Source organism: Eleutherodactylus coqui, chromosome 4, assembly GCF_035609145.1.
Source record: "Eleutherodactylus coqui strain aEleCoq1 chromosome 4, aEleCoq1.hap1, whole genome shotgun sequence".
Lineage (NCBI taxonomy): Eukaryota > Metazoa > Chordata > Amphibia > Anura > Eleutherodactylidae > Eleutherodactylus > Eleutherodactylus coqui.
In genome coordinates this window covers 286,615,139-286,631,623 of record NC_089840.1, presented here as the reverse complement: position 1 = coordinate 286,631,623, position 16,485 = coordinate 286,615,139, and the positions used below count along the sequence as shown (strand labels likewise).

Genomic DNA, 16,485 nt, shown 5'->3' with positions numbered 1-16,485 from the left:
CCGCTCCTCCGTCTCACACACACTCGGCTCTGCTCCATCCACTCCGTGAATACATCCTCACACAGCAGAGTCCGGCATCCACTGAGCGGAGAGACCTGGTCATGTGACCCCTTGTCTCCTCCCACACACTGATCACATGACGGTGACATCATCACAGGTCCTGTAAGCACAGACCAACCCCACGGCTCCTGTCCGGCTGCAGGTGGAGGTATGTGGGGTCACCAGCACTGGGGGCAGATTTATGGAGGCCCATAGCAACCAATCAGACCGCAGCTCTCCTGAGGAGCAGGTAGTGCTATAAGCTGCGCTGTGATTGGCTGGTTTTCTTGCACACAGGGTCACGCGGCTCGCAGGATTTCTGGGGTAAATTTCTCATTAAAGAGGTTTTCTGGGACATAAAATGAAGCCACATTGAATGTTCTCCCGGCGGCTCCCGTCCAGCTCCGCCCCCTGATGTCTGCCGCACGGAGCCCGGAAGAAGCGGCGGCCGGCCCCGTGGCGCTCCCCCTCACAGGCTTCAGGGGGGATTCTTCTATGGCCGCTGTGAGGGGCTCAGCGCTCACGGACACAATGTGCGGCACATGACCGCCGGCCGCTTCTCCCGGCTCCATGCGGCCGCACTGAGGCTGCAGCGCTGGACGGGAGCCGCCGCCACAGGGTAGCGGTCAGCTTCTCCGCATTATAAGGGCTCGTTCTCCCGGGTGTGAGCGCATCGCCGACAAGTAAATACGGGAATCCCCCCGGCCGCCATGCTTCACCTCTTATGTGTATTTGCGCGGCTTATCCTCCTCAGCAGCCTCTTGCCGTCAGTAATACGCAGCAGAATCAGACACGCCGCAGGGTTTTCACACTATGGAATCCCCTTGTTAACAACCATATTGCAAACAGTGGGTTCTATTCTCTGTGTATTCCGCTCACAAATACTCTCATGCGAACGAGACCGAAGACCTCCATCTTTTTCATGTCCCAGAAAATTCCTTTACCCCTTCAGGACCTTGTCCTAGCCTGAACACGTGGGCTTGTTCTTGCAGGACGAGCTATATTTTTGAATGGCGCCATTTTGAATGATGCAGTTATACAGCGCAGTTGGACAGTGCAGGAGACAGGTAACATGCACAACTGTCCGAAGCCTGGAGGGAAATACTCTCCTCTTTGCACTAATCTCCTTCACTATCCTCTTTTCAAGCCTTCACACTTTCTTCCAACGCCCAGCCCCAACACACTCCATCCACATCGGCCCCTCCCTCCTCTCCTCACCTATGTATGGCTCCCATTCACTGTTCAACTTCCTAAGACGCCTTCAACCCCCTAATACTGCAAAGAAACACCTCAGACACCCACACAAATCCCCTAGCCATGTGCTCACCCTTGCTACTCTGGTACTCCTAGCTGCAGGGGACATCTCCCCCAACCCAGGCCCACCCCGTACTGTTCTCTACCAAAATGCCCCCCCTGCCCCATTCAAATGCGCCCTATGGAACTCCCAATCTGTAACAAACTCCCAACTATCCATGACCTTTTCACCAGTAAACACTTGAACCTTCTCGCCCTCACGGAAACCTGGATACAGCAGTCAGATTCTACCTCCCCCGCTGCATTGTCCTATGATGGCCTGCAGTTCTCCCACACCCCCAGATCGGATGACAGACGCGGTGGAGGAGTAGGCATCATCCTCTCCCCAAACTGTACCTTCCAGGTCATTCCCTCAGCTCCCTCGCTTACCTTTCACTCCTTCGAAGTCCATACCCTGCGACTCTTCCGCCCACTGCCTCTGCGTGTCGCAGTTATTTACCGCCCCCCAGGTCCTACCCGCCTGTTCCTAGACCACTTTGCTGCCTGGCTCCCCCACTTCCTATCCTGTGAAATCCCAACCCTCATCCTTGGTGATTTCAACATTCCTACTAACGACTCTAGCTCCTAATCTGCCTCCCGGCTTTTAACACTTACCTCCTCCCTTGGCTTATCACTAATCTCTGACTCCCCCACTCATAGAGAAGATAACACTCTCGATTTAGTTTTCCTCCGTCTCTGCTCTGCTTCTCACTTTACTAACTCCCCATTTCCACTCTCGGATCACAACCTTCTCTCTTTCTCCATCAGGCACCCTAGCATCTCCCCTGACCCTCCTATCTATCGCACCTCTAGGAACCTCCAGTCTGTCCGCACTAAACAGTTTGCCGAAACTATTGAGTCCTCCCTATCGCCCATCTCTCGCCTCCCCTGCCCTAACCTGGCAGCCGAATACTACCACACCACCCTCAGCCGTGCCCTGGATGAAGTGGCACCGCCCGTGACGCGAGCTGTCAAACGCAGACCACGGCAACCCTGGCTCACGTCCCAAACAAGTTTATTTCACCTCCCTTGTCTCCTCACTATCCCACAACCACAAACAACTCTTTGAGACCTTTCACTCCCTCCTCAGCCCCAAGGAACAGGCCCCTGCGACAGACCTGACTGCTGGAGAATTAGCTGCCTATTTCAAAGAAAAAATCGACCACATTCGAAAAGAAATCTCTGAAAGCTGCATGGTTAGCCCTGATCCCAGCTTCATCAGCACTGCACCCAGCACCTACTCACTATCTACTCTAGAACCAACGACAGAGGAAGAAGTCTCCAGGCTCCTTTCTGCTGCCCGCCCTACCACCTGCGCCAGCGACCCTCTCCCCTCTCGCTTCCTCCGCTCCCTTTCCCCAGCTCTCATTACTCACCTTACCACAATCTGCAACCTCTCCCTAACCTCTGGCACTTTTCCCTCCTCATTCAAACACTCCATTATATCCCCTCTGCTTAAAAAACCAACCCTGGACCCGACTAATGCTGCTAACTATCGACCCGTCTCAAACCTCCCCTTTATCTCCAAATTACTGGAACGCCTGGTCTACTCCCGGCTTACTCGCTTTCTCTCTGACAACTCACTCCTCGACCCCCTCCAGTCTGGCTTCCGCTCTCTACACTCGACCGAAACTGCCCTTACAAAAGTAACAAATGACCTGATGACTGCAAAGTCGAGAGGTGATTACTCCCTACTAATCCTCCTCGACCTCTCCGCAGCATTTGACACTGTCGACCATAATTTCCTTCTCACTATGCTCCACTCTATTGGTCTAAAGGATACTGCTCTCTCCTGGTTCTCCTCCTACCTCTCTGACCGCTCTTTCAGTGTTTCCTTTGCTGGTTCTATCTCTGCTCCACTTCCTCTCGCTGTCGGGGTACCCCAGGCCTCGGTCCTTGGTCCCCTTCTTTTCTCTATCTATACTGCCCCAATTGGACAAACCATCCACAGATTCGGCCTCCAATACCATCTCTATGCTGACGACACCCAACTATACACCTCCTCTCGTGAGATCTCTGGACCATTCCTCCAAAATATCACCGACTGTCTGTCCGCTGTCTCTAACACTATGTCCTCCCTTTTTCTCAAACTAAACCTCTCTAAAACTGACCTCCTTGTCTTTCCACCTTCTAACCGACCTCCCCTCAACATCTCCATTCCAGTGTCTGGCACCATCATAACCCCCCGACGGCATGCCCGATGCCTTGGGGTCACACTGGACTCTGACCTCTCCTTTGCCCCCCATATCCAATCTCTGGCCCAAACATGCCACATGCACCTCAGAAATATTGCTAAAATACGTCCGTTCCTAACCACGGACACGCTAAAGACGCTCGTGGTTGCGCTCATCCACTCCCGGTTTGACTACTGCAACTCGCTACTCATTGGCCTCCCCCGCACTAGACTCGCTCCCCTCCAATCCATACTAAATGCAGCAGCTAGACTCATTTTTCTATCCAGTCGTTATTCAGACGCCTCTGCATTATGCCAGTCGCTGCATTGGCTGCCCATCCACTGCAGAACTAAATTTAAACTCCTCTACCTCACTCACAAAGCTCTGCATGGCGCTGCGCCACCATACATCGCCTCCCTCCTGTCAGTACACCACCCAGCGCGCTCACTCCGATCGGCTAACACCCTCAGACTAAACGCCCCTGTAATACGAACCTCTCATGCTCGCCTACAGGACTTCACTAGAGCAGCACCCATCCTCTGGAATGCTCTACCCCAAGGCATCCGGACAATTCCCGATGCACGATATTTCAGACGTGCCTTAAAAACGCACCTCTTCAGGGAAGCATACCAAATCTCCTGACCTAGTCCCTCGCCCCTCCCTATGGTGCTCCACCCTGTTTGCCTTCTGATAAATGATCTGTACATAAAATTTCCTATTGCCTGTGTTCCCCACCCCCTGCACCTCCTGTACCACCCTCAACCCATTTGTGTCTAACCCAATGTACCTTATATTGTAATTGTTGTATTGTTTTGCATTTATCCATGCCTGAAAGCGCTGCGGAATAAGTTGGCACTATACAAATAAAGATTATTATTATTTTGTGAGGAGAAAACTATTGATGATGAACTTTAATGGACCCTTTTTTTACTTTGAGTAGGAATTTGAAAAACAGCATTTTTCTCTCTATGCTGTGAATGTGCGCGGCTCCCCGTGCGGCAGAGGACGGCTGTTACTTCTCAGCCACTCTCACACATCGGTCACCAATATTTCCTTCTCTCTCTGTAGTGAATGCGTGAGGCTCCCCGTGCGGCAGAGGACGGCTGTTACTTCTCTGCTGCTCTCACACATTGGTGACCAATATTCCCTTCTCTCTCTGTAGTGAATGTGCGCGGCTCCCCGTGTGGCAGAGGACGGCTGTTACTTCTCAGCTGCTCTCACACATCGGTCACCAATATTCCCTTCTCTTTCTGTAGTGAATGTGCGCGGCTCCCCGTGCGGCAGAGGACGGCTGTTACTTCTCAGCTGCTCTCACACATCGGTCACCAATATTCCCTTCTCTTTCTGTAGTGAATGTGCGCGGCTCCCCGTGCAGCAGAGGACGGCTGTTACTTCTCAGCTGCTCTCACACATTGGTCACCAATATTCCCTTCTCTCTCTGTAATAAATGTGCGCGGCTCCCCGTGCGGCAGAGGACGGCTGTTACTTCTCTGCTGCTCTCACACATCGGTCACCAAAATTACCTTCTCTCTCTGTAGTGAATGTGCGCGGCTCCCCGTGCGGCAGAGGACGGCTGTTACTTCTCAGCTGCTCTCACACATTGGTCACCAATATTCCCTTCTTTCTCTGTAGTGAATGTGCGCGGCTCCCCGTGCGGCAGAGGACGGCTGTTACTTCTCAGCTGCTCTCACACATTGGTCACCAATATTCCCTTCTTTCTCTGTAGTGAATGTGCGCTGCTCCCCGTGTGGCAGAGGACGGCTGTTACATCTCAGCTGCTATCACACATCAGTCACCAATATTCCCTTTTCTCTCTGTAGTGAATGTGCGCGGCTCCCTGTGTGGCAGAGGACGGCTGTTACTTCTCAGCTGCTCTCACACATCGGTCACCAATATTCCCTTCTCTCTATGCTGTGAATGTGCACGGCTCTCCGTGTGGCAGAGGACGGCTGTTACTTCTCAGCTGCGCTCACACATCGGTCACCAATATTTCCTTCTCCCTCTGTAGTGAATGTGCGCGGCTCCCTGTGTGGCAGAGGACGGCTGTTACTTCTCAGCTGCTCTCACACATTGGTCACCAATATTCTCTTCTCTCTCTGTAGTGAATGTTCGCAGCTCCCCGTGCGGCAGAGGACAGCTGTTACTTCCAGCTGCTCTCACACATAGGTCACCAATATTCCCTTCTCTCTCTGTAGTGAATGTGCGCGGCTCCCCGTGTGGCAGAGGACAGCTGTTACTTCTCAGCTGCTCTCACACATCGGTCACCAATATTCCCTTCTCTCTCTGTAATAAATGTGCGTGGCTTCCCGTGTGGCAGAGGACGGCTGTTACTTCTCAGCTGCTCTCACACATTGGTCACCAATATTCCCTCCTCTCTCTGTAGTGAATGTGCGCTGCTCTTGGTGCGGCAGAGGACGGCTGTTACTTCTCAGCTGCTCTCACACATTGGTCACCAATATTCCCTTCTCTCCCTGTAGTGAATGTGCGTGGCTCCCCGTGTGGCAGAGGACGGCTGTTACTTCTCAGCCGCTCTCACACATTGGTCACCAATATTCCCTTCTCTCTCTGTAGTAAATGTGCGCGGCTCCCCGTGTGGCAGAGGACGGCTGTTACTTCTCAGCTGCTCTCACACATTGGTGACCAATATTCTCTTCTCTCTCTGTAGTGAATGTTCGCAGCTCCCCGTGCGGCAGAGGACAGCTGTTACTTCCAGCTGCTCTCACACATAGGTCACCAATATTCCCTTCTCTCTCTGTAGTGAATGTGCGGGGCTCCCCGTGTGGCAGAGGACAGCTGTTACTTCTCAGCTGCTCTCACACATCGGTCACCAATATTCCCTTCTCTCTCTGTAATAAATGTGCGTGGCTTCCCGTGTGGCAGAGGACGGCTGTTACTTCTCAGCTGCTCTCACACATTGGTCACCAATATTCCCTCCTCTCTCTGTAGTGAATGTGCGCTGCTCTTGGTGCGGCAGAGGACGGCTGTTACTTCTCAGCTGCTCTCACACATTGGTCACCAATATTCCCTTCTCTCCCTGTAGTGAATGTGCGTGGCTCCCCGTGTGGCAGAGGACGGCTGTTACTTCTCAGCCGCTCTCACACATTGGTCACCAATATTCCCTTCTCTCTCTGTAGTAAATGTGCGCGGCTCCCCGTGTGGCAGAGGACGGCTGTTACTTCTCAGCTGCTCTCACACATTGGTGACCAATATTCCCTCCTCTCTCTGTAGTGAATGTGCGCGGCTCCCCGTGCGGCAGAGGACGGCTGTTACTTCTCAGCTGCTCTCACACATTGGTCACCAATATTCACTTCTCTCTCTGTAGTGAATGTGCGCGGCTCCCCGTGCGGCAGAGGACGGCTGTTACTTCTCAGCCGCTCTCACACATCGGTTACCAATATTCCCTTCTCTCTCTGTAGTGAATGTGCGCGGCTCCCCGTGTGGCAGAGGATGGCTGTTACTTCTCATTCGCTCTCACACATTGGTCACCAATATTCCCTTCTCTCAGTAATTAGGAACTAATGTTAGTCTCTGGGTCTATCTGCATGTTCCCATAACGCAATGCGCTCGGCCCTTATCTGCTCCGCAGATGGGTAACCTCCAGTGAAATCTGTGGGGAGTGATGGTGGTATAAGCGCCGACTGATGTAGCCAGGATTTCAGCCATTTTTCAGAATGCTTTTCTTAGGCTAGATTCACACGACCGTATTTGTGCGGGTAAAGTTTACGCATGCAGAGAATAGAACCCATTGATTTCTATAGATTCATAGGGCTTATTCACACGGACATATTGTCACCGCATATTTAGTGTGTGCAGCATGCTGTGAATAGAGGCAATGAAAATCTATGGACTGCGTGTGGACATTGCTTATCGCTATGCAGGTAGAGTTGGAAGGGACCTCCAGGGTCATCGGGTCCAACCCACTGCTCAATGCAGGATCGCTTAATCAAACTACTAATGACCACTTATCTGTGAGTATGTATGTTTGTGTGTGTGTGTGAGTGATTCTTATGCTTCACACCCTGGTGACGCCATCGAAGGTCCTACAACATATATAAAACACAGAGCCTTACCGACAGAAGAACAACGCAGTTAGGGGTCTTGGAAGTGGAGGATAAAAAAAAAATAAAATGAGAATACAACTAAGCCATTATTATCTCAGAAGACACAACTCAGCAGTCCTGACAGAACACACTGACCTACCACCACCACAGAGATCCGGTTGGCTAAAGGACCTGTGGTGATGTCACTGCTGTGGGAGGAGCCAAGCTGTGTTTGTCTCTTGTGGTAATCAAGCTGCTGTGTGTGTGATGTGCCACCAGAAATACTGGTACTAGAATTTACTAATAATTACTAGTCATCCCAGATAGATGTGTGTCCAGCCTTTGTTTGAAGACTTGCATTGAAGGAGAACTCACCACCTCCAGTGGCAAACTGTTCCATTCATTGATCCCCCTCACTGTCTAATATCTAATCTGTGTCTCCTCCCTTTCAGTTTCATCCCATTGCTTCTAGTCGTTCCTTGCTCAAGTTTGTCTACGTCTTTTTTAAATTGGGGTGCCCAGAACTGAAAACAATATTCCAGATGAGGTCTGACTAAGGAAGGGCATAGGGGGATAATTACCTCATATGATCAAGACTTTATGCTTCTCTTAATGCATTCCATTTTTTTTGCTGCTACACCACACTGTTGACTCATGTTCAATCTGTGATGTATTAGTATACCCAAGTCTTTTTCACATGTGCTGCTGCTCAGCTCAATTCTTCCCATTCTGTATGTGCTTTTTTTCATTTTTATTACCCAGATGTAGGACTTTGCATTTCTAGATCTCTTTGAAAACTCTTTCCCTCTTCCTTGGTGTTAGCTATCCCTCCTCAGGTCCTAGTGGGAGGAACAATGTGGATGGTATGAGAGACACTCTGTCCTGGTGACATCCAAAAGTGAGCAGATGCAAGGAGGCCTAGGGTTTAGATCAAAAGACACCTTTAGGTCCACGGAGGTGTTGCATTATCAGTAGCATAATAAGAATATCTATTCCACAGGAATTGGGAAAAGATCCAATTGTAATTTGTAGACAATTGTCAGTACACAATAAAAATAAAATAATGAGAAAAAGGCAGCACAACGCGTTTCAGAACTAGAACATGCTCCTTTCTCAAGCACATGGAAAAGTTAAATAAATTGGCTAAATGAAATGGTAAAACATGTCGGTGCAGCCCAAATGCCAACTAATATTAGGTGGTAACTGAGGGAGTGTCCCATCAATCGAATGGCATACCTGGTGTGTGTTTGAAGTGAGTCATGGAGGCGTCGTTCACCGGGTTGTGGGATCTTGTGTTACATCCCCCATTAGCAGCGTTGGAATGCTCCGAACACTCTCTTTAGGAGCTAACGTTACTCGAGATGCAGAAGTGACGCTCTGCTCTCTACCTACAATGGTGGTGCGTTTCGATTTCCGGAAGACATATTGATTTAAAGAGCTACCAGGAATATCTCGCTGGGCTGTATCAGGCAGTTAATAATATTATCGCTGTTTAAAAATACAGGTAAAAAGGATAGGGGATGTCCTTATGTTAAACGTTCAATAGTGTATATGACCAAAGAACGTGGAGATTAGGGAAAAAATGTATACAATTCAAGTTTAAAAAAATTAAAATGAATAAAAAAAGTATAAGACAGAAACAATCAAAGGCAATGAATGAAAACATGATGACATAAACAATGGTCAAATATATGCAAAGGAAATTGTAAAAACCTAATATATTTAATTTTTAAGGCTATTAGATGAACTTGTACAAATACCAGGATATCTAAATTTTAAATAGCTTGTTATTGAAATTTTTAGAAAATGGAATCAAAAAAGGAGATTAAAGTCACCACAAAAAGACCATAGAACAGAGGTACACCATTACATGGGAAATATATACAAAGATTCATATACATATATACTAGCTGATATACCTGGCCTTGCCCAAGTTAATTTGATGCAAGTGTTTATTCCAGGTCTATTTCACTTTAGGCAAGCAGGGTGGTGTCATCCGTATATCGGAGGTTGTTGACATTTCTGGCACTGATTTTGACTCCGATTTCTAATTCGTTGCAACCCTTTCGTACGCCTTTCTCAACTCTCAACCAATCCGTGTTTCCATAATCTGTCCTGACTGTTGCTTCTTGGTTGTTCTAAAGAGACCATATAAACTGTTCAATATGTTCTGGGACGCCCATTTGCTTCAGACATTTCCAAAGCTTATCATGTTCGACACAGTCAAAAGCTTTGCTGTAGTCGATGAAACACATATACACATCCTTCTCCATGATCCAGCGCAGGTTCGCGATTTGGCCTCTGACGCAACGTCTTTTGCGGAAGCCAGCTTGAACGTCCAGCAGTTCCTGTTCAACAATTGTTGCAATGCGTTTTTGTATGATCTTTAAAATAATTTTGCTTGCGTGAGGTATGAGGGCGATGGTGCGGTGATTGGACATCCATCTACTTTATGGTAATTAGACTAGAAATAAAACCTCTATGAGAAATATTCATGTATAGTGTGGCTGGAGTTGCTTATCTAATCTACCAAATGCCGCAATAAAGTTCTGAAAAGTTTCAGCTTGGTGTATAGCTTAGTTGAGGCAATAGAGCCATTTGCATTAAAGTCACTCTTCCCTCGCAGGTCGTTTTGAAAAAAATATCCAAGTTTGTATTGCCACTATTCTTGATCTAAGCAAGCTAACTCACTGAAACTAACTGATTAATAAATAGCTTAAATAAGCTGATATTTGTCCATTGAGTATCACAAATGCCTACCAAAGCACTGTTAAACTGACTTCAATTTTGCTTGCATATTTACTGTTTATTCCCCACTGAAATTGGGGGGAAAATAATCATTTTTGCTAATTCGACCATTTTTTAGACACCTGTAACTCAAAGAACACACTTTCAATTTTAAATTAGCTTCGTGCCATTAAAAAGAGCAGGTTTTAATTGATCTGTTCCTGTAGTTTCATGTTGGTGTCTTTCCACTCAAGAGGAAAAAAATCAGTTAAAATAGTGTGATAAAGTTTGCACGAGATGTGTTAAGTTTATGGCTATGGAAAATAAAGGGGGTAAATGGGGGCAACCCTGGCAAGCGCCACGCAAAAGTCAAAAGTTGGTCGATGGAATACTCTTTACTATAAGGTTAGTTTTTAGGGACTTATATATTATTTTAATCCATTTTAAAAATTGAGGGCCAAACGCAAAGCAAAAAAGACAAGCTTCTAGGAAAGTCCACTCCAATGAGTGGAAGGCTTTCACTGATCCAATGATGCCAGAGCCCAGGGCATATCATGTAGTCTGCCAAGTTGAATACTTGTTTGAATCGTACAGATATTTATAGTTGTGGATTTACCGGGCATGAAGCCTATATGATCAGGATGAATGATGGAGAGAATAACTTGGCTTAGTCTAGTGGCTAAGGCTTTAGTTAGGCTCTTGTAGTCAACATTGACTAATGCAATTGGGTGATTGTAGCAACAATCAGTGAGATCTTTACTGGGTTTTAATATTACTATAATAGCAGCATCATGAAAACATGGGAGAGAGTCCTACAGAATGGCCTGTCGTAGTGTCTTGTAATAATGTGGAAAAATGAATGTAATATTTTGCAGTACGGCTTGTTATGGATGTGGCAATACCAAATTTGTATAGCATTTTTGTTCTTTTTATTTTTTCAATCATAAAAGCCTTGTATAAGGGCTACAGGCATACTTATGGTGCCATAAAGCCAATAATCTTAGCTATACAATGACATCAAAAACATGTTGCTAGCCCTAATAGAATCGGAGCTGCTGACATTTAAAATAGAACAAACTCTGTTTGTCCGAAACTATAAACTTCTTTTCTTACAGAACGAACAGATGTCGTCCAAAACTACTGGGGGGGTTGATGGCCAAGCTATGTTTTTTTATTGTCGTGTTAAAAGTGCAATAATTTTTTTAATATTTTCGTCGACATAGGCATATGATTTATGTGTATTATTTTTTTTTACTAAACTGTTATTGAACTTTTCTGAGCACTATGTTTTAATCTCTCAAAGAAGACTTGAAGATGCGATTAATCAATTACTAAAATAGTACAGTGCATTACTTCTGTAATGCAGTATACTATGCGTATGCCGTCAGTCTGTTAGACTCTGATAGAGTTGGGATCTGATAGGCTGAGATACCTGGCAGACATACTCCTGCTGCCATGGTAATCCATCATCATGATCACATGACATGATTTTAATAGGATCACGTGGGTAAGATTCTCCCTCTTACCCACTTACATGCTGCTTTTAATTGCTATTGATTGTGACATAGAAGGGATTATACAATAGGGAATGCAGGATTCCTCTACTACCAGCCATTACAGTTGGAGCCCAGCTGTGAGTAGACCACCAAACACCCAACTTGCTCCTACTAAATTGCAGGCGTTTTAAACCTGCATCATTAAGTTACCATAGCACAAGTTTAAAGCACAATACCCAGTGCTGTACAGGCTTGGTAACCAAAGGGTTAAGATCTCCTCACAGATTTTCCCGTATAATGTCCAGTAATTGTATTATTACAGGATTTTGTATGATGTTACATTGTCTTGTCTTTCTTCAGTTCAGGATCCTCGGCTGATATCTTCTATATTAGATTATTTTACTGTTTGACCCGACAAGAATGGAGAGGAAGCGGGACAAGATGGCAGAGAGTATATTCACCCTCACCCTAGAGATACTCTTCCAGCTTACAGGAGAGGTGAGAGATTCTGGGGATGACGTCACGTTCCATCATTCTTATCTCTGTCAGTCTCTGTTCACATCTACGGCAGAGGATTTACTGCAGATTAGGTCATAAATGCTGGGAAATAATAGAGCTGGCTGTGCTGTTATGCTGGTAAAATGACAAATACCCAACAGATCTATTATAAGGCAATGGGGCTCTTGGGTGCTGCTGATGTCGACCATATAATAGATCTGACACTTTTCCAATGTTTTTTTTCTGTTTCGATAACTGAGTGGAACAAAGAAATTGATAAACACAGATGTGAACAGAACCTTAATAACACATGGATATAATTGGAGAGGTGAAGGACTCTAAAAATGTCTGCAGTGATATTTATGGATGTATCTCCCTATAAACAGGATTACATGGTAGTGAAGAAGACTTCTAGTGATGGCTGTCAGGCCCCGGTGTCTGATGGAAGGGGAAGACCCCTTAGCCCTATCATAGGGCCTCCACTTCACCCCCTGATACTGAAGGGGATCAATGAGCAGAAGATCCTAGAACTCACCAACAAGATGATTGAGCTGCTGACTGGAGAGGTGACACTGCTGGGAATGCTGGGACATTATACAGTAATGCTATGGCTGTATAACGTGTCTGGGTAATGACAGTATCCTTGTGTTGTCAGGTTCCTATAAGGTGTCAGGACGTCACTGTCTATTTCTCCATGGAGGAGTGGGAGTATTTAGAAGGACACAAGGATCTGTACAAGGATGCCATGATGGAGGACCACCAGCCCCCCTCATCACCAGGTAATAGACATGACTAAATCCACGCGGCCTTTATTATTTGTATGTAGAGAATGAATTCAGTGGCTGTCTGTGTTTTCTGCAGGTAGATCCAGTAAGAGAACAGCAGTGGAGAGATGTGCCTGTCCTCTTCTTCCACAGGATGATCAGGTAGATGGAGAGAAGCTCTCATGAAATCTCCCCTCTGGTCTGTAGGACGGCTGGGAAGGTCTTGTGTTCAGTCTAATTATATGATTGATATTTGTGTAATGAGAAAGCTGGAGATGACAGGATTACAGCCAACCACAGACATCAGATCTCCACATCTTATCACAATTTTCTAGTTCTGGAGATTTCTGGTTGGAATAAAGAAGCAACAGGTTAGAGTTATACAGGAGACCTGCAGCTATTTTTGGTGACTTTTACAATATTTACTTCACAGCTGGTGAAACTGAAGGAAGATCTGCTCCATATTGATGCTACAAAGACACATGTTAGGGGGGATCAGCCGTGTAAAGAGGGGATTCCAACAGATAACCCCCCAGGTGAGACTACATGTAGAGAAGAGTCTGTGTTGTCAGGATTTTCAGTTGTATATTTCCTTATTCAGACAAAATACATAAAGTATAACTGTTTAATAAAAATATTTTTTATGTAAAGGTAATTAGAAGCATTTTTTCAATAGACATTGCTCAAAAAAGTGAGGGAACATTTTAATCACACTTCAGGTCTCAATGATCTCCATCCTCTGGTTGTCAGATTAGGTGCTCTATGAAATATTGTGCCTACTATTTGTGGGAAATTATTTTAGAAATTGAATTTGTATGGATATTTAATCTATAAAATGTAAAAATATAATTGTTATGTTAGATTCAAAAATAATAAAATCCATTTTGTTCTTGGCAGATGGCGATATCAGGAGTTCAGAAGGACATCTGATATCAACAGATTGTAAAGTGGAAGATCATGATATCATACAAGATACATATGAAGAGCTTGCCACTATCCCAGATATACCCTTAGTCCCTCACAGCAACGATCTATCATCTGATCCTTCTAAACAGATTTCATCTTCTGATTCATCACAAACTAGTCAGCAACATAACATTTACAGAAGAGATGTTGAACATGAAGGAATTGACTCAAGGAAGAAGTCATATTCATGTTCAGAATGTGGGAAATCTTATACATATAAAACCGTTCTTGTTAAACATCAGAGAACTCACACAGGGAAAAAAACATATTCATGTTCTGAATGTGGGAAAGGTTTTAATAAAAAAACTCACCTTGTTATTCATCAGAGAATTCATACAGGGGAGAAACCATATTTATGTACTGAATGTGGGAAATGTTTTACCGGAAAATCGACTCTTGTTTACCATCAGAGAACTCACACAGGAGAGAAGCCATTTTCATGTCCCGAATGTGGGAAAAATTATAACAAGAAATCAGTTCTTGTTAACCATCAGAGAACTCACACAGGGGAGAAGCCATTTTCATGTTCTGAATGTGAGAAATGTTTTACCCAGAAAAGATATCTTATTAAACATCAGAGAGCCCACACAGGGGAAAAGCCATTTTCATGTTCAGAATGTAGGAAATGTTTTACCCAGAAAAGATATCTTGTTAAACATCAGAGAACTCACTCAGGGGAAAGGCCATTTTCATGTGCAGATTGTGGGAAATGTTTTACCCAGAAAAGATATCTTGTTAATCATCAGAGAGTTCACACAAGGGAAAAAGCATACCTATCTTATAAGTGTGAGAAAGGTATTAATAAAAAAATATCTTTTGTTTTACATCAGAGAATTAATGCAGGGAAGAAACCATTTTCATGTCCTGAATGTGGGAAATATTTTACCTGGAGATCGACTCTTGTTAACCATCTGAGAACTCACACAGGAGAGAAGCCGTTTTCATGTTCAGAATGTGGGAAATGTTTTACCCAGATATCACATCTTTTTAGACATCAGAGAAGTCACATAAGGCAGAAAACATATTAATATTTTGAATTTAAAAAAGATTTCTTAAGCATCAAATAAATAATCAAGTAAGAAGCCATTTTCTGTTATACTTTTTTGTTATTCTTTTTAAATGATAAATAGTACAACAACGAAAAATCCTTCCTTTCCTTCCTCCCTCTCGTATACACAGTCATGTTTTCTCTGCAGTTGCTAAGATTAAACTGAAAAATTGTTGTCTCCTTCCACTAGCTATATTTTCCCTGCAGGCACCAAGCTAATCAGTTTTAACTTAGTGTCCATAGGAGGCAGACCTCATCATTGTCAATCTTCAAATGTCATATTTGGACCTAGGGCATTCAGGGAGGCAGAACTCTCCCTGTTACCCCACTGAGGAGGGTGAATAGAACTGTTTCATCCCTTCTGTTGTCAGCCCTCTATCTCAGAAGAATGGATGGCACGTTCTGGCATTCTTGAAGGTGGCCCACCGGTTTCCCTCTTATTTTTTCTGGAACACTGCTTTTCTAATTAAAAGGCTGATGAGAGATGGGGGAACACTGCTGGGAACTTGGTTTGTTCTCCATGCTGCTCTTTTACTTTCAGAAGGCAATTCATGCCTATGTGGGTTCCCTGCTTCCTGCCTGGTGGAGTGGAGAATGGACGGACAGTTTATCCTGATGGCTGGGCACATGCTTCCAGGTTCCCTCCCTCACTTCCAGGTGAGGGCTGTGCTTCTCCCACACAATATTTGGCGTATCATCGTGGGGGTTTCTGTGGTGAGTAGTGCCACATGTGAGGGAGGCAGCATCTAGCTGGAGTAGGGGGCATTACATTTAGCCCTGGCTTCAGTTCTAGCAGGCCTTCCTCATAGGGTGGAACTTGCGCACATCGGGTGGAGGGATGTCTCCCCTCCTATTAGCATGCAGGATCTTTCATTGCATCCCAGATGATCGCCACCACTACCTCTCTCTTAAGCTGGAAGTTCCTTTTCAGCACTACTCTCTAGTTGGCTCCTATCCAATGCAGGAAGATGCTACAATGGTGATTTTAGACAGACTGGACTGCATGTCCTATCCGCATGGACAGAATTTATCTGATGATGGTACCTCTTTTTTTGTAGACCACTTAAGAGGCTTAGGCCTTATTGCTTTAGGTTATCATCTGGGTCACCGGCTTCATCCTTTCATTCAGCTCCTCCTAGAGCACGTCCTGAAATTTTCCCTAGACATCGTAGCCGATAAGCGGGTAAATTATCTAAGTATTTCTCTGACTCTGGTACGGACAAGAAACAGGTCTCTGAAATGTCAATAATAATGAATCGTCTAATTATGGCAGTAACAGATACCTTGCAGATATCGGATCAGCCTCCAACTGCATCTACAATATCGTTTTTCTTTACACCCCACATGCATTCTTCCTAAGCTTTTCCCCCATGAGTAGTTTGATGATATCATAGGCAGGTTATGTAATGTCTTACATAACAGAGAAAGTCTTCATTATGC

At 45.4% G+C, this 16,485-nt stretch overlaps 2 protein-coding genes across 2 annotated transcripts in view; both read left to right on the top strand.

Moving 5' to 3' along the window:
- LOC136626747 (uncharacterized) overlaps positions 1-16,485 on the top strand; it is a 259,097-nt gene that overhangs the window by 10,863 nt on the left and 231,749 nt on the right. The window lies entirely within an intron of this gene.
- On the top strand, positions 12,163-15,043 carry LOC136624377 (zinc finger protein 436-like). The gene is made up of 6 exons (XM_066598344.1): positions 12,163-12,267; positions 12,654-12,833; positions 12,923-13,046; positions 13,129-13,193; positions 13,465-13,567; positions 13,929-15,043. The coding sequence occupies exons 1-6, from the start codon at positions 12,190-12,192 to the stop codon at positions 15,023-15,025; spliced, it is 1,647 nt and encodes a 548-aa protein (XP_066454441.1). The 5' UTR covers positions 12,163-12,189; the 3' UTR covers positions 15,026-15,043.

What these genes read in the sequence shown, in the direction of transcription:
- LOC136624377 (XM_066598344.1), top strand. Translation starts at nt 12,190, where the DNA reads ATGGAGAGGAAGCGGGACAAGATGGCAGAGAGTATATTCACCCTCACC. An exon ending in TCTTCCAGCTTACAGGAGAG is followed by an intron (nt 12,268 to 12,653) that starts GTGAGAGATTCT and finishes CCCTATAAACAG; the next exon opens with GATTACATGGTAGTGAAGAA. An exon ending in CCAGCCCCCCTCATCACCAG is followed by an intron (nt 13,047 to 13,128) that starts GTAATAGACATG and finishes TGTTTTCTGCAG; the next exon opens with GTAGATCCAGTAAGAGAACA.